The sequence below is a fragment of the Ranitomeya imitator genome, chromosome 5 (assembly GCF_032444005.1).
Source record: "Ranitomeya imitator isolate aRanImi1 chromosome 5, aRanImi1.pri, whole genome shotgun sequence".
NCBI classification, from domain to species: Eukaryota; Metazoa; Chordata; class Amphibia; order Anura; family Dendrobatidae; genus Ranitomeya; species Ranitomeya imitator.
In genome coordinates, this window is record NC_091286.1 from 674,992,602 (window position 1) to 675,011,128 (window position 18,527).

At 39.3% G+C, this 18,527-nt stretch overlaps 1 protein-coding gene across 1 annotated transcript in view; it reads right to left on the reverse strand.

Moving 5' to 3' along the window:
• Positions 1–4,304: 4,304 nt before the first annotated feature.
• The window catches only part of LOC138638770 (cytochrome P450 2K6-like), a 42,718-nt gene continuing 28,495 nt past the window's right edge, over positions 4,305–18,527 (reverse strand). The window contains exons 6-9 of the mRNA XM_069728342.1: positions 14,938–15,079; positions 12,456–12,640; positions 9,741–9,882; positions 4,305–5,166 (exon numbers count right to left, since the gene is read on the reverse strand). Coding sequence (XP_069584443.1) covers positions 4,985–5,166; positions 9,741–9,882; positions 12,456–12,640; positions 14,938–15,079 — 651 coding nt within the window. The 3' untranslated portion in view covers positions 4,305–4,984. The remainder of the gene's footprint in view (positions 5,167–9,740; positions 9,883–12,455; positions 12,641–14,937; positions 15,080–18,527) is intronic.

Consider the following 18,527-nt stretch of genomic DNA (forward strand, 5'->3'; position numbering starts at 1 on the left):
GATAGTACGTCTAAGGTCACAGAGGGGTTAACATGTGCTCATCATGTGTCTTGTCAATGAACCCTGACACTACTGATCAGGGGACAGTTACTTAAAGAATGCTGTAAACTGGATTGACATGTTCCTGTGGTTGTGGTACTTACTGATGAAGGAGTCTTGAACTCTGAAACGTGTAGAATAATAAAGCCAGTGGTCCAGATTTTAGACACAGCTGACTGTGAACAACCAACATTGCGTGATGATTTACCCTCTTTTAAGAGTTTGGTAATCCTCTCCTTTGTTTCATTTGACATCTCTCGTGTTGGAGCCATGATTCATGTCAGTCCACTTGGTGCAACAGCTCTCCAAGTTGTGATCACTCCTTTTTAGATACAGACTAAGGAGCAGATCTAATTTGATGCAGGTGTTATTTTTGGGAATGAACATTTTCAGGGTGATTCCATAATTTTTTCCCACATAAATGAGCGATTCCATAATTTTTCCCCTATGCTCGATTACAAAAAGTAACTATTACTGACTACCACATTTTTTGTTCTTGATTTCTTTTAGTGTTTCTTAAAGCCAGAAAGTTGCCATTTGAAATGACTGTAGTTTTGTGCTATGTCTGTGATCTGGTTTCTTTCTACAAAATTAAACAACTGAATGAACATCCTCCAAGGCAGGTGATTCCATAATTTTTGCCAGGGGTTGTATGTTCACTGCTGTCTCACAATTTAGATGCTGCAGTTAGTCACCTTTCTTTGTTGGGACACCTTGTCATAGCTGGTGGGCTTTTATGAATTGGCCTATTTATGCACTAAATACCTTCATTTTTAATACTACGTGGGCTATGTTATATACTGCATGTGCTGTGCTATATACTACGTAGACTACGTAGCTGTGCTATATACTACATGGCTGTGCTATATACTACGTGGCTGTGCTATATACTACGTGGCTGTGCTATATACTACGTGACTGTGCTATATACTACATGGGCTTTGTTATCAGGGCCGGTGTCAGCACCCGGCGCACCCGGGCAAGTGCCGGGGCCCTGAGCACCATAATATGCAAATAAAATGTTAAAAAAACAGACAATGTGATTTTCTGGATTATTTTTTCTCAGTTTGTCTCCCATAGTTGAGGTCTACCTATGATGTAAATTACAGACGCCTCTCATCTTTTTAAGTGGTGGAACTTGCACTATTGCTGACTGACTAAATACTTTTTTGCCCCACTGTATGTGGCTCATTCTGTATGGAACACTCTGTGGTGCCCATTATACTGTATGGAGCATTATATGAGGCTCATTATTCTGTATGAAGCATTATATTGGGCTCATTATTCTGTTTGGAGCAATATGGGGCTCATTATTCTGTATAGAGGACTATGTGGTGCCAATTATACTGTATGGAACACTATATGGGGCAATTATACTGCATGGGGCAATATATGGGGCTCATTATTCTGTTTGGAGCAATATATGGGGCTTTTTATTCTGTATAGAGGACTATACTGTCCGGTTTCTTAGCTAATGTAGAATATACAATAGATATCACTCATGTAATGTAAGAAGTAAGTGAAATCTTTGGCATTGTACTATACCTATATTTCGCTGCCATATCCGTGCATTATGAATTGTGGTATGTGCTAAAGGGGCCCACCGGGACTCTTTCACCCAGGGCCCATGTCACGATATGGTATGAAATATCATATAAGTAGTTTCTCTTGCTAGCAGGCTGTGGGCTAAAAATCCCCCCTTCCCTTTCGCTTAGCCAAGAGCTGCCTTGCCAATGTACTGGGGGGAGTTTTATTGAAGAAAGGAATTTACGATCGCTTTGGAAGGCTCCAACTCTTCTGTAGCTATAACTGGATTAGAAATTTCCAGAATACATGGAAGTTCTTTGTTTTGCTTTTGTAAGATATTACGCAAACCGTTTACGTTAAGAACACGAAAATATATATTCCTAATCTCCCTCGGTGGATCTGGCCATCCCTCTAAACACGGGCTTCTAATTCCATCTGGTAAAGAAGTAGGGATTTCTCTGTAAATATGTATCCCAGATAGGACATATTTGATCTCATTAGAATGCCCACGTTAATCCGAGATGAATGCTAGGTTTGTTATGACTATGACATGTTTTGTAGCGGAGTTATAGAAATTAGATATAGGTTAGGGTAAAATTAGTTAACTGAAGAGGTAGGAGGGACGAGGTGATCCAACCCCTTTCTGGGATGTTACAGGCCGCAGCTATAACTGTCTGCCCAGATCCCCAGCACAGTTTTCTTGTATTTTTTCCTGGAGAGCCCTGAGCACGTCCAATGAGCTGGGACGTATGGAAACTTCACTAGCCTGGTTGCCTGCAATGCTTTGAACACATGTAAGTGTTATTCTCATGTAATCCTTGTTTTTTTATAATTACCCTGTACATATTTGCAATTGTCTCATTTGTAACATCCTTGTAAAATATTTTGATAAAACACTGCCTAAACTTTATGGAGTATAATAATTAATATACTAGATTCTTTCTCCATGCTCTAAACGTACCCTAAGTCTCCTGATGGGAATTACGCTACTGTTGTTTTTGGGTTAGCTTCGGACCCGTTTAATCAAAACTGGTGGCAGCGATAGTGTGCAGGCTTTTGGGGTGATGTTGTAGCGACTGCGGCGTTGATAATTATTGTTCCTGCCTGAGTGGGAGTAGTTTATCGCGTCGCTGCAGTGTGCCCAATAGCCAGAACATAGCAGGCAGCCTTTCTGGCAACTAATTACCCCAGGTGCAGTACCTCATCTGACCTGAGTGTAAGGGGGGCGCCAGAGAGCTGCAAGTTTTAAGTGGAACTGTAAGCGGGATATACATAAATCCCTGCAGTTCGTGGTATATGGCAGAGCAGTGGGATACCTAAAAAAAGCCCCTGCTGTAAACTAAGAGGTCAGTAGCCTTGTGTGTGTGTTTTCATTATATTGTGGAGTGGAGGGATAACTAAGATAAGCCCCCCTGCACATGTGATAGCCGTCTGTTGGCCTAAAGTCACCCCAACCCATGACGTAGGGGTGATGGTCATGGTGTGAATCGTGACAAATTGGTGGCAGCGGTCAGGGATTCCTGGCAGCCCATGAAACCCCGGAGCCGACCCTGTTTGTTATATGTTACATGGCCTGTGAGACTCTTTCGCCCGGGGGCCTCAAAAACCTGGTGCTGGCCCTGGCTTCACTGATTGGTCGCGCACGGCCTGCCGCGAACAATCAGCGACAGACGCAGTCCGGCCGCGAATTGGGGCGGGATTTGAACCATGCTTCGCTGATTGGTCGCGCCCGGCCGGCCAAATCCTGTGTATTCATGGCATTATTCTGAAATCTTCATAAATAAACTACATACATATTCTAGAATACCCGATGCGTTAGAATCGGGCCACCATCTAGTCATTTTTATAAATATACATATACTGTAGCAGTAATGCCGTCCAAATTTCATTTACTCAATGTTTGCACATCTTAGCACTTACAGAGGCGTCTGTATTCTAATGCTTTTATGTTAAGCAGTGGTAACAGCTTGCACTTGTTCATCTTTGGTTTATACTGTTCAGAGGGGCTGGCTAGTTTTTATTTCTTGTAACATATTTGTTATAGTCAAATCTATTAAACCTATTAAATCAAAATATAAAAAGAAGTATCCTATTGTAAATGGCATAAAAATATTGAAATACAAGCATTGCCATTTTATGAATCACTGTATGATCCCCCAAAAAAATGTTTTTAAAAAAGCAATCAGAACCACAAAATGGTATCAATTAAAACTGTCACTCAACACACAAAAAATTTGGGAGAAAAATTGAAAAAGTTATGGATCTCGGGAAATGGCGACGGAAGCCAAATACTTTTTACAAAGTTCTGAAGCTTATAGAACAAGTAGCACTGGAATATATAAATGGTATATATATATATAGTAGTATATATAATATTATTCGCATTATTATTTTTAATATTACTAATATTTTTACAGCACATTAAACAATTTAAAAGAAAAAAAAAAAAAAGGTGTAGCTGAAATTTTCATTCCACATTTTCAAGTGAATTGTGTCATTGAAAACTACAACTCGTTCTGCAAAAAAAAAAAAACCTAGCCTCACATGAATATGTCAGCATAAAAATAGAAATGCTGTGGATTTTGGAAGATAGGAAAAAAAAAAAACACAAAAAATGCCCAGTCTTGAAAGGGTCAAGCAGGTCAGGCTTATATGCGTAAAACAACTTTTACAGACTTTTTTTAAATGGAATTTTAGAGGAAATTCTAAAGGCATAACGAAAGTACAACACGAAGATATTCACAGAATTTTTGTTGGTGTTTATTTTTTACATAGTGTCTTTACTATGTTGAAGTTGTGCATTATGTTGTGTTTTCTGCAGTTTTTATTAAAGACTTTGCAGGATAACTTCCAAAAATGGCACCCCAAAATACTAAAAAATGTCATTATAAACACACATAAAAAAACACATCAGACTTGTGGTTGGTGATAGTAAAACATAGAAAGTTGATATTTTTGTTGATTATTATGTTTTTATTTACATATATCCACTCTGTACAAAAACAAGTAACATTCAAGAAAAAAACTAGAAATGCTTAATTTCAATACATTTGAAACATTTGATTATATATTTTACCATAATATATTTATTAAATTGGTATTGAAGTCTTTCATGATATTGCATGTTTATTGTAGTCTACCGTGATATTGCACTCTTACCAAACTCTTCTAACAAATATCTAAAAACTCAAAATATAGAATACATAAAAAAATCCGTTAAACCTTCACTAGTTAATCCAATTCATGTTAAAAATCCTATGAACTGTAGCCAAGTTTCCTGTGTATTTTTATTGTCCATTTTTTAGATGTAGTAGTTATAGATATTTCTGATATCTTTTTTTTACCAACATTTCCATTAATGCGTGGTCTTGTATTGTGATTTTCATGGCTTATGAAATACCACGAAGGGTAATCATTTTCACATGCGAGGCGTTACACACATCATTTGTGGTTTTGGTGCATTTGTTAATCCGACGACAGAGGTCAGGTCCACATCAGTCACCCCCGGAGGTAACCCGAAGTTGAATTTCTGTAATAGGCTTGTAAAAAAGATGAAGAGCTCCATCTTTGCAAGTGTTTCTCCAGCACACGCTCTCCAACCTACAACAGGATAAACAAGTAACATAACTCAACATTAAGACAGTGGCATAATTAGAGTTCGATGGACCTCAATGCAAAATTTGAACCTTTGCCTCCACCTGCATGTTGGTTAGATGTATGGGTCCTTGAAGCGTTCTAGGTCCTATAAAAGACATATATGTTCATCCCATCTGTAATAATGTCTCCCATTCTGTGTCCTTCTTGTTGTAATCTCCCCTATATTGAGCCCCATGCTATATCATTTAACCCCATCCCGGGTACCTTCCTAGTATAATGTCGCCATCCTGGTATAATTTCCCCCATCCTGGTATAATTTCCACAATTCTGGTGTAATGTCCCTATCCTGGTATAATGTCCATCATCCTGATGTAATCTCCCCCATTCTGGTCATCCAGGTGAAATGAGTGTCCCAATTCTGGTATATTGTCCATATTCTGGTATAATGTCCCCCATTCTGGTATAATGGTCCCCATCCTTGTATAATGTCCCCCATCCTGGCATAATTTCCACAATTCTGGTGTAATGTCCCCATCCTGGTATAATGTCCATCATCCTGATGTAATCTCCCCCATTCGGGTCATCTAGGTGAAATGAGTGTCCCAATCCTGGTATATTGTCCATATTCTGGTATAATGTTCTCCATTCTGGTATAATATACCCCATCCTGGTATAATTTCCCCCATCCTGGTATAATTTTCACAATTCTGGTGTAATGTCCCTATCCTGGTATAATGTCCATCATCCTGATGTAATCTCCCCCATTCTGGTCATCCAGGTGAAATGAGTGTCCCAATTCTGGTATATTGTCCATATTCTGGTATAATGTCCCCCATTCTGGTATAATGTTCCCCATCCTTGTATAATGTCCCCCATTTTGGTATAATTTCCACAATTCTGGTGTAATGTCCCCATCCTGGTATAATGTCTTCCATCCTGATGTAATGTCCCCATTCTGGTCATCCAGGTAAAATGAGTGTCCTCATCATGGTATATTGTCTAGATTCTGGCATAATGTTTCCCATTCTGGTGTAATGTGCCCTTCCTGGTATAATGTCCCCCATAATGGTATAATGTCACCCATGCTGGTCATCCAGGTGAAATTAGTTTTGGTGGACTCCCCTCCCACACGGGACCAGGTGCACCCCCTGCTTCTGCGATTATAACGCCTCTGGCTGGAAATACTGGACAGAGTGATGGCTCAGTGGATATCATTGCATTGCATTCATGGCTTTTAGGATTGCCCTGCGGAGATGATTTTCTCTGAGTTTTCTGCATTCCCTCAAAACACAGACTGATCAGTTAACTGGTTTCCTAACTCTACTAGGTAAAATTTGGGAATTAGATCGAGAGCCAAATTTACAATTAATGTGCCATAACAGTAGTGCGCTTCTACCGTTCCATCCAGGGAAAGGGTGACACTGGGGCTCTTTATTTCATGACGTCAGGTGCTATACTCGATAACATTTATTTGTTGATGTTGTATGCATATAGAAGTCTCCCCTAGTGTCAATGTCTCTTGTCACATTATATGAATCTCTTTTTTGAAAACTACTATGATTTTGCTCTATGTCCCCCATCCTGTGTGTCTATTTTATATAATATAGATATTGTAAACTTTGTCCTCCTTTTTCTACCTCCTTATTACCAATTATTTATCACTACTTTTTGTGTTCGGTATATTATCAATTTTGGTATGATCATGTTGAAAGTACTGTAATTGAAATATTATCCTGGCTGCGTGCCCTATTTTTCACTTGCTTGGTTCATAATATCCTCTTGGGAGATGTTTTAGTTAGTGGCCTACCACCCAATTTGGAAAGATAGACAAGTTGGACACATTGTGCACCATGGCAAGTCTTATTTTACATTAGGCCAAATCTCGCTTGATTCTTTATACATGACCAAACAGAAATATTTCTCTTCTGAAGCCCACTAGTGTTCCTATAAAGTACAGTGTGACAACCACACACAATCATCCCACTTGCCTGCATCCTGCTTCTCTGCTGTCTAACATGTGAAATGACACAGGACACATAGAACGTGCATTGGGGTAGTAATGATTAAATTATACAGTTAATTTGCATATTTTGGGTAAGACTCATGTTGGTACATGATGACTATGAATATACTGTCATATTATGCACTGCTACTTTGCTTTTGGCTTCTGTATCACATTGGATCATGTAATATTTGCATTAGGGCACCTTGCTGTTTTGTTCCACTTGCACCTTATTGCACTTGCACATTACTAAAAGTGACATTGAACCATTTTTCTATCTCTTGTGCCTTAGCATTATTGATTTGCTGCTATTTGTGAGGATCTTCCCTAGAAGACTTCTACACCACTATATTAAAAATATGTTATATTAATCTTAATCTAATAGAGATGTATTCCTATGGGTGTAATAATGCGGTACCAGGGGCAGAGATACATCCAGTGAAGCTACACATGGGTTCATAGGTAGAGGGCGATCCATACTAGCTTTGCAGGGACCATTTATAATGAGGGCAATTGCAAAGTATTATTTGAAAACTAGAGACTCCCAAAGCTGAGAGGGGGCAATGGGGCCAACACTGTGTGACTTTAGGGCCATCATATTGAATGTGCAACTGTAGGATCCATCTTAGGCTATGTGCCCCTGTTGCAGAACAGATGCAGATTTTTCCTCATCAAAACTGCACACCCTTGCCAGGGAAAACGCATGCGGCTTTTGATGAGTTTTTAATGCATTTTTGACCCGTTTTTCATGCATTTTTTCTAAGCGTTTTTAAGCATTTTTCAGCACAAATAAAGTTGTGACAAAAAAAGGCTCCCTAGAGCTCATTTTCTAGTCCAACCCCTCTTCTACCTAATGGGTTAATGTCACCTTGCTATTGAAAGGTGACATTAGGCCAGGTTAAAAATGGAGAGGTGTCAATAAGACACCTATCCATTATTAACTCTAGAATAAAGGGTTAAAAAAACACACACAAACACATTAATTAAAAAATCTTTTAATGAAATAATCACACCAAGTTTTTGACAAAATTTATTATTCTGCTAATCCAAAAAAACACCCCTTGTTCTGTTAAAAAATAAAAATAATAAAGCAACAATATCCATACCTCTCCACAGGTCCCATGATGTCACTTCCTATTTGCTGCAGTTTTGATTTTACAAAATCGCAGCAAATGCGCTTGAAATCTGCAAACCTTTTTAATATTTGCGAATTTCAAGTGTTCCAATACAAGTCGCCGCAATTCCGCAAAATAAATGAACATGCTGCATATTTTCCCGCGGTGCGACTCCACTACGGAAAAATACGCAGCATGGGCACAGCAATTGCGGAATGCTATTAAAATTAATGGGATACGTTTTTTTAGCGCTTTATTTAAGCGTTTCTGCTGAGGAAAAACAAGGTGGAAATGCTTAAAGAACGCAACGTGGGCGCATAGCGTTACTGAGTTTTTGGCCATCATACTAAATAAAGGCTGTGGGAGCAGCATAGTGAGGGTCCAATATGTTGTGTTGGGTGACGTTAGGTCCACAACACTTTGTGGGCAGCTGTGGGGGTATTATACTAAATGGAGTTCATCATACTGGCAGGTCATCATACTGTGTGGGGGTCATGATACTGTGTTTGGGGGAAATATGGGGACATCAAACTGTGGTTGTCATTTTAGGGACATTATGTTGGTTGTTGTAGCGTGCTTTACGGCAGGCTCTGTGGTGTCATCATATTATATGAATGGGGAGATTTCAGATGAAATTGTGGGGGTAAGGATGTTCACTGTAGTGATTTTATACTCTGTGTGTGGAGGGGAGGCATTTTTCGGAGCATTATGCTCTTAATGGCCATTAAAGATCTATCTTGGGTGAGAACACTAAGGGGCTTTAATAGTAGTGTAATGACTGTATCCATGCCACAATACATATCCCTTTCCCTGTTTATAAAAGTTTGGAGAAATGATCCTTCTACTCCAGTAAATTTTTTTTTGTGGGGAAAGAAGGGTGCTCAAATAGAATTTTTTTTAAGGTGCTGAATGATTTTTGTGTCCTCCCCTGGGAACAGACCAGAGACTTGCAGGATTCTTGGCTTGGGATTTTTAGTAAAATATAAATTTCAAAGTTACTTGTTTTTACATATAATGTTAATAATTTATGAACATAGGACAACTCCTTGAACCAATCATGGTTATGTGTAATTGCTCTGTGGAGCGTTTCTCGTTTGTATGTTGATTCTATTAAATATAGAATATTGCGTTCATAATGGGGTAAAATTAGAAGAAAAATTTCACCAAAAATGGTTGACCCTCTTTCCTTATTACAATTCTCCCTGGTAGCCATTGAACATAAAGAATCTTAATCCCACCCGTCGCACTCACGTGTTCGACCTAATCGCAGCCGAAGAGTCTGGAATATTATGTAGAACACGTGGTTAAATGTCCGTTAGACAAAACAGATCTTTCATCTCATGTTAGAGTGTGGGTAATGCAATGGCTTCAATGAAGTAGGAAGCTTCTCAAACTAATTGGGTTTAAGTAGAAATCAACGTGACTAGTAGATGTGATGTTTATTTGTTACATCTCCTTACCGGCAGAGAAGGGCATGAAGGCTTCTTTCTTTATGAATTTTCCGTTCGAGTCCAGAAAATGATTTGGAAAAAATTCATCGGGTTTTTCAAACTGCGTTTTGTCTCTCAGCACGGATGACAGTAATGGGATGATATAAGTTCCCTAGGTCAATATAGTAAGAGATTACCTTGTCAGAAAGTGTAAATTACAAGAGTCCATAATATTAATAATCCAATGAGTATTGGTACTCTCTCTCATCTGTTTAAAAAAAAATCACTATGATGCTGATACAGAAAAGTAGGAGGAGTGTCATTCTAGCGTCATGCAAGTACAATGTGATTTTTCTCATCTTGCGTCTGTATGACATCTCTATGACATGCTTATGCAATGCATTTTTAACATCAGGTTTAACATACTGCAATTATCTTTGTCATTTAAAGCTAGTTTGCAAAACTATTAAAGCAATCGTATATAAAGATATACATAGAATAGATAGATAGCATAAATAGGATAGATATCTTGTAAATAGTTAATGTCACAAGCCCCTTACTAGCTCCCTTTTCATGTGACACTGAAGCGTGTTTAGCCTTCTTTAACCTATTAAATAAATAATGAATTTTAAAAAATGGCATGGGATAATCCTTTTTTTTAAATAACCAGCTGAGGGAAAGCAGACAGCTGTGAGTAGGTCTTATTATTCTGGGAAGGGCCCAATATCCTATGGAGCTTCCCAGCCTATTAATATCATCTCACAGCTGTATGCATAGCCTTCACTGATTATTAAAAAGGGTCACCCACCTCAAATCTGACGTAGGGTCCTGCCTATTTATAATAACAAGCAAAGGCTAAGCAGATAGCTGCGGACTGATATTAATGTGCTGGGAAGGGGCCAATTTATTTTGGCTCCTTCCTAGACTGATAACACCAGCCCTCAGCCGCCCCAGAAATGGGACATTCATTAGATGAACCAATTCTGGCGCTTAGCCTCGGCTTTTCCCGATTGCCCTTGTCCAGTGACAATTGGGGGTAATAGTTTTAGGGTTGATGTCAGCTGTGTATTGTATATGTATGGTTTTTATTTTTTTTTTGTTCCTTAGTGTTGAATGGAAAAAAAGGAAAGTGATTTGAACTTTTATATTTATTTTATTTTTTTTCATATTTTTTTAAAAACTTTTCTTTTTTTTTTTACTTTTCACTCTATTTAATAGGTCAACTATGGGACTTAAAACTGCACTCATTCAATCACTCATGCTATGTGCAGTCATATGCACCGGATCACACAGCCATCATCTGCTGAGAAAGATGCAGGCATATTTTACTAATGATTGTGATATAAAAAAAAGCATTGCCAAATTAAAAAAAAACTAACTTACACATGAAGTTATTTTCTCATGATAACTTCCCAATTAATTATACAGCTCCCTTATATTTTCTCTTTACCTGAAAGTGTTTTTGCCTTTATATGTCAAAATTAACAAATTAAAATATACTATTTTGTTTTTAATTTAATGTTTGAGATAAAAAAAAAACAGCAAAAGTATTCATTTCAAAATGACCTAGATACTTTTGCAAGCTGTCTTCTGGTTTTGTACAAGGATCTCAGGTGGCTTCATTTACGAAAATTCTATCAAAACTTTTAAGGCTTTGTTGATTTTAAGAATTAAAAAAAATAAAAATGGAAAGTCTTCAGTGGTTTATACCTTTTAATGACTAACTAAAAGGTAATTTTTTGCAACTACTGAACAACAAGGTGACTTATTTTTTTTTCATCAATTAAACACGTCAATTCTACATTTGATCATGACGTGCTGAAATTCCTAAATATGTTCCTAAAGAGTATTACAAAATCATTTTTTTTAAGTTGATCATTTCGAATCAACGATCTTGACATAGATCTAACCTAGGGTTGAGCGACTTTTACTTTTATAGGATCGGGTCGGGTTTCACGAAACCCGACTTTCTCAAAAGTCGGGTCGAGTGAAATCGGCCGATCCTATAGAAAAGTCGGGGTCGGCCGAAACACGAAACCCAATGCAGTGCAATGGGATACTATGGTTCCCAGGGTCTGAAGGAGCGGAAACTCTCCTTCAGGCCCTGGGATCCATATTTAAGTGTAAAATAAAGAATTAAAATAAAAAATATTGCTATACTCACCCTCGGACGCGCCCTGGTACTAACCGGCAGCCTTCCTTCCTTAGAATCAGCGCGTGAAGGACCTTAGATGACGTCACGGCTTGTGATTGGTCGCGTGAGCGGTCACATGGGCGGTCGAGCGACTAATCACAAGCCGTGACGTCATCTAAAGTCCTTCATGCACTGATACTAAGGAAGGAAGGCTGCCGGTTAGTACCAGGGCGCGTTAGAGGGTAAGTATAGCAATATTTTTTATTTTAATTCTTTATTTTACACTTAAATATGGATTCCGATACCGATTTCCGATATTGCAAACATATTGGAACTCGGTATCGGAATTTCGATACCAGATTCAGAAGATCGCCGACCTCATGGCCGACCCCACACAGGGGTCAGGTCAGGTTTCTTGAAACCCGACTTTGCCAAAAGTCGGCGACTTCTGAAAATGGCCGACCCGTTTTGCTCAACCCTAATCTAACCAACAGAATAGCTAAGGAAGGGTGCAACCAAAGATTGATATGTTCATGACCTAAAACGTTGTACTAGTATTTACATTGAAAAAGTCCTATGACGTATCACTAATAAAGACATATTTTTCTTACTTTTGGAATAAAGTATCCCTTAAAGGTGACATCTTTGGTTGTTTCGTGACCCAGATTCAGAGGAACAATGTCAGAGAACCTCTGAATTTCATGAATTACTGCATTGGTAAAGGGCATTTGCACTCGGTGGCTGTACATTGGCTGTGCAGTGCCAATGACTCTTGAAATCTCCTCCTGGACCTTCTCTAAATGAAATAAAGAAATAAATAAATGAAGTTGCTAAAAGTCAAAATATTTATAGATTGGATATTGATTTTTCTATATTAAAAACACACCCTTGGGTTATTCCTACTAAGGACTTATTGAAAGGTCCGTTTTTTGCTAATAAATTCTCTCTGTTCTTTGTTTTGTATTTCTTCTCATCCAAGATGCACAATAACAAATTATATTGTGGTATCGGGTTAGCCAGAAAAATCGATGTGAATATTTTTCTGCCCAATGACGACAAACTTATTGTCGGAGTATTAATCTGAGAATACGTTTGTCATCATTGGGCAGAAAAGTATTCATATCGATTTCTCATCCAAGAAAAAAACTGTTGAAACTCTGACCAAACTCTGATTAAAATCACTTATAAAACTAGGGCAATTTTTCTCTTACGTGAAAAAAAACGGATGTCTGAATGAGTCCTTAGTAATGTTAGAGATCAGATGGAAACTGGAAACCAAGTCTACATACATATGCTCTTTGGTTTAGTGACGGAGCCAAATTTTTGAAATCTGACCAGTGTCACTTTATGTGGTAATAACTCTGGAACGCTTCAACAAATCCCAGTGATTTTCAGATTGTTTTTTCGTGACACATTATACTTTATGATAATGGTAAATTTAGGTCGATCTATTTTCTGTTTATTTATAAAAAATATCAAAAATTTGAGATAAATGTTAAAGAATTAGCAATTTTCAAAATTTGAATGATTATCCCTTTAATCCAGATAGTCATACCACAGCAAACCATTCATAAATAACATTTCCCACATGTCGGCTTTACATCAGCACCATTTGTAAAATGTTATTTTATTTTGTTAGCATTTTAGGAGGTTTAAAAATGTAGCAGCAATTTTGACTTTAGGGGTCCTATATATTGGGAAACCCCCAAACGTGGTACCATTTTAAAAACAGCACCCCCTGACATATTGAAAACTGCTGTCAGGTAGTTTATTAACCCTTCAGCAGGTGCTTTACAGGAATTAATGCAAAGTGGCATGATAGAAATGAAAAAGTGTATTTTTACCACCTAAATGCCTCTAACTTCTGAACAGATTACTACAGCCGTCAGACTCTAAGGCCGCTATTTGGTCGTGAATTGCCATGGCAAATATCAGGACCACACAATCATGATCTGAGGGCACCAATTGGGATAAAGAGGAAGCCTCCACACTCTGTTAACCATTTATAATTATGTAGTCACTATTGAAAGCAGCATCTAAGGGGTTAAACAGATTTGGACGGTGCAAACACTGTTCGTGGTTGATACAGCAAGTTGTCAGCTATAGTGTACAGCCGGCAGCTGCTGGATTGTCACCTGTATGGGGAGGCTAGTCTCTTATATCTCAGGTCAGTTAAAAGACGTATTGGCTGTCACTAAGGGGTTAATATGTTTTACATGGGTGAAACAGGCAACACATAAAATGCAGACCCCAATTTTTGATCAATAATTGGACTTTATTAGTTTACTTATGTAGTGAGACTCAGGAGCTTTAGTTACTTAGTAGTTTTTGTGGTGCACCTTGTCTTAACAAAATGAGGGCCTGAAATGATGAAATGAGGGACACATGAGTGTCATTTTAGGGTTCATTGTCTCCACAAGAGAAAATTTTTTTAGGATCCATCCTAATAATACTTAATATATTTGTTTTTTACTAAGTCTCACATCTTTTAAGCCACTACAATATATATTTATACTGACCTGCAAAATCGCCATGCCAGGTCATTATTATTATAAAGCAAATGTTGTAAAAAAACAAAACCCAAAATAAAAGACAGAACTGCATTTTTTTTCCGCCAATTCATACCAGTTATAATTTTTTTCCCATGATTAATTGATTTCTGTGGCTTACAGCACCAACTGAGTCAACTATGTCACCATTCTCCTGTTACAGGGCTATTGAGGCCAGTAATTGTCTGCAGCAGTCAGATGACCAGAGCAGGGTATCATCAGAGAAACATCCAAATATTCCAAAAATTACCCTCATGATTAATCTCCCCCACCATATTATTTTAAGATTTAAATTAGAACATATTTCTTGTCACATGTGTATATAATATCAGACCCATCAGACCCCAGGGGAATGAAAATGCTGGACACAACACCATCGGGAATTAAAAGAAATTGTGCAAATTTTGTAAGTTCATGATTTTCCACTTGAGCATTTCCAGCTTCAAATTTACAACAACAAACAAGACAGGCTGACTGAGAGTTGTAATTTTGCAAAAGCTGGAGAGCCTTAAGTTGGAAACTACTAGCTTTTGCTCAAGTATACCTTGGATGTTTTGATATTTGATCATTAGTAGAAGTCCCCAGCGGAGTGTGGTGGATGTTGTCTCCATTCCTGCAGAAAACAAGTTCCTCACCACTCTTGTCAGATTGCCATTGTGGAAATACGAAAGGGGGTTTCCTGCCTCCTGCAAAATAAGTCAATGTATTTTTACAGTGAGCAAGGTACATTAACCCAAGGTCGGATTCATGCTTCAGTGAAACAATGATTATTCTTGCATTAGAAGGCCCGGTGCAACTGCTCTCTGTCGTGGTTCCACCCCTTAGTGTGTCTGAGATGCAGTTACTGACCGCTCAGCCATCCAATCTGCTACAGGGGCATCTTGAAGCTGTCAGTACTGGTGCAGCGGCTTGCTGAGCTGTCTGTGTGTTCATTGACAGCTCAGCCATCCAATCTGCTACAGGGGCATCTTGAAGCTGTCAGAACTGGTGCAGTGGCGTGCTGAGCTGTCGGTGTTTTCATTAACAGCTCAGCCGTCCAGTCTGAGTCTGGGAGGCGCTAGCTGTCTTCAGGTGGTTTGTCCCTTGTGATTGCCAGGCTCCTTAATTGTGCTTTTACTCCCAGTTCTCTGACAGTTGTACATTCAGCTACTGTGTGACTTGTCTCTCTGTGCCTAGCATTCTGTGTTTTGATCTTTCATTGCCTGACCTTGGACCTCGTTCTGACCATTTGTCTGGTTAACATCTGATCCGCTAACCTCCTTGTATTCTGACACTGGAAGGTTACCTGACTACGCTTTTTTTCTCTTCCGTCTTTTTATCACATACACTCCTGGCTTTTGACCTCTCATTCCTTGTCTATCCTGTCTCACTGTCCGTGAGAAGTAATTCATTGTCACACTATCCTGAGCTAACAACTTTCTAAACATATGTGATACATACATGCTAGCCACCTTAGGGAGAGACCCAAGTTGGGCTAAATGTAGCGGGATGAAAGAGACAGAAAAGCCCTCTACTTAAAGGAAATACATAGTGGATGCGTTCCTGAAACGGAAAGTACTTGCAAGCAGCATAATACAAAGAATAGCAGGTTTACCCAGAATCCTTTGCAGTAGGCGGAGCTATGCAAATCATCTCTTTCCACCCCTGTCTAATCCACAGCGCTTGGAATCGCCAAGCGTGCAATGCTGCGGATTAGTTTCTAAATTTACACAGCTGCTATTCTTTGTATTATGCTGCTTGCAAGTACTTTCCGTTTCAGGAACGCATCCACTATGTATGTCCTTTCAGTAGAGGGCTTTTTGGTCTCTTTCATCCCGCTACATTTAGCCCAACTTGGGTCTCTCCCTAAGGTGGCTAGCATGTATGTATCGCTTGCTCACCGAGCCCCACTCCATACAGCCAACCAATTCCAGCCCTGTGCTGATGAGGGCCTAAAGCCCGAAACACGTGTCCACAGGTAGGAATTGGTTGGCTGTGTAAATTTAGAAACTAATCCGCAGCATTGCACGCTTGGCGATTCCAAGCGCTGTGGATTAGACAGGGGTGGAAAGAGATGATTTGCATAGCTCCGCCTACTGCAAAGGATTCTGGGTAAACCTGCTATTCTTTGTATTATGCTGCTTGCAAGTACTTTCCGTTTCAGGAAAGCATCCACTATGTATTTCCTTTAAGTAGAGGGCTTTTTGGTCTCTTTCATCCCGCTACATTTAGCCCAACTTGGGTCTCTCCCTAAGGTGGCTAGCATGTATGTATCGCTTGCTCACCGAGCCCCACTCCATACAGCCAACCAATTCCAGCCCTGTGCTGATGAGGGCCTAAAGCCCGAAACACGTGTCCACAGGTAGGAATTGGTTGGCTGTGTAAATTTAGAAACTAATCCGCAGCATTGCACGCTTGGCGATTCCAAGCGCTGTGGATTAGACAGGGGTGGAAAGAGATGATTTGCATAGCTCCGCCTACTGCAAAGGATTCTGGGTAAACCTGCTATTCTTTGTATTATGCTGCTTGCAAGTACTTTCCGTTTCAGGATCGCATCCACTATGTATTTCCTTTAAGTAGAGGGCTTTTCGGTCTCTTTCATCCCGCTACATTTAGCCCAACTTGGGTCTCTCCCTAAGGTGGCTAGCATGTATGTATCGCTTGCTCACCGAGCCCCACTCCATACAGCCAACCAATTCCAGCCCTGTGCTGATGAGGGTCTAAAGCCCGAAACACGTGTTCATAGGTAGGAATTGGTTGGCTGTGTAAATTTAGAAACTAATCCGCAGCATTGCACGCTTGGCGATTCCAAGCGCTGTGGATTAGACAGGGGTGGAAAGAGATGATTTGCATAGCTCCGCCTACTGCAAAGGATTCTGGGTAAACCTGCTATTCTTTGTATTATGCTGCTTGCAAGTACTTTCCGTTTCAGGAACGCATCCACTATGTATTTCCTTTAAGTAGAGGGCTTTTCGGTCTCTTTCATCCCGCTACATTTAGCCCAACTTGGGTCTCTCCCTAAGGTGGCTAGCATGTATGTATCGCTTGCTCACCGAGCCCCACTCCATACAGCCAACCAATTCCAGCCCTGTGCTGATGAGGGCCTAAAGCCCGAAACACGTGTCCACAGGTAGGAATTGGTTGGCTGTGTAAATTTAGAAACTAATCCGCAGCATTGCACGCTTGGCGATTCCAAACGCGGTGGATTAGACAGGGGTGGAAAGAGATGATTTGCATAGCTCCGCCTACTGCAAAGGATTCTGGGTAAACCTGCTATTCTTTGTATTATGCTGCTTGCAAGTACTTTCCGTTTCAGGAACGCATCCACTATGTATAAACATATGTGAAGCATTTTGCTCAAGTTGTCAGGAGACTGCGGAGAGTCGGATCAAAGATTCATTAACTTAGTGCATACAGATAGGTATTGTCCAACTGGGACAAATCCCTTTAAAGTACCAAAGCCGTATACCAATGGGCTGTCACTGACCACATTGCACACATGTACCTGCCACCAATATGAGGTTTACGGCGGTGCTACAAAAATTATTCAATGTCAATGAGGCCGACATGCTACTCAAATTAATATAGCAAGGCAGCCATCATGTTGGTGGCTGCTACATTTGCTGTTTATTCTGATGGTGACATTGGATTAGATGTCATATGTTCTAATTGATCGCTATTTATTTAAAATGTAAGAACTGAATTTTTATTTTTACTTCCTTGTTTCCAAAAATTATTTTTTGAGATAAGCTAAGGAGACAAGTCCAGTTTGGAGTCTTATTGGCAATGATTTATAGAAAAAAAGATGCAAATTAGCTCTTTTCCAAAGCTAAAAAACATACTCACCAGTGACACCTGTTACAGGTATATTCCAATGAAGTTAATGTCGGAACCTCTTAGAACAAGTTCCCATGATGAGTCGTTGATGCATTTATGATGCTAAATAACAAATGTTTTACAGTTCTAGCAAATTGGATGGAATTTATAAAAAATCTTACACCCACTCTGCTTTTTTAATGCAGTGTAAACTGAACGATGATGCATTTTTTAAAATTTGCAACATGTAAATTAATCCTCCGCCTACGCTGAGTTTTATGTGCTGAAACTCCACAGGTAATACACACATGCATTTTATTAGTGTTGTTTCACTGCAGA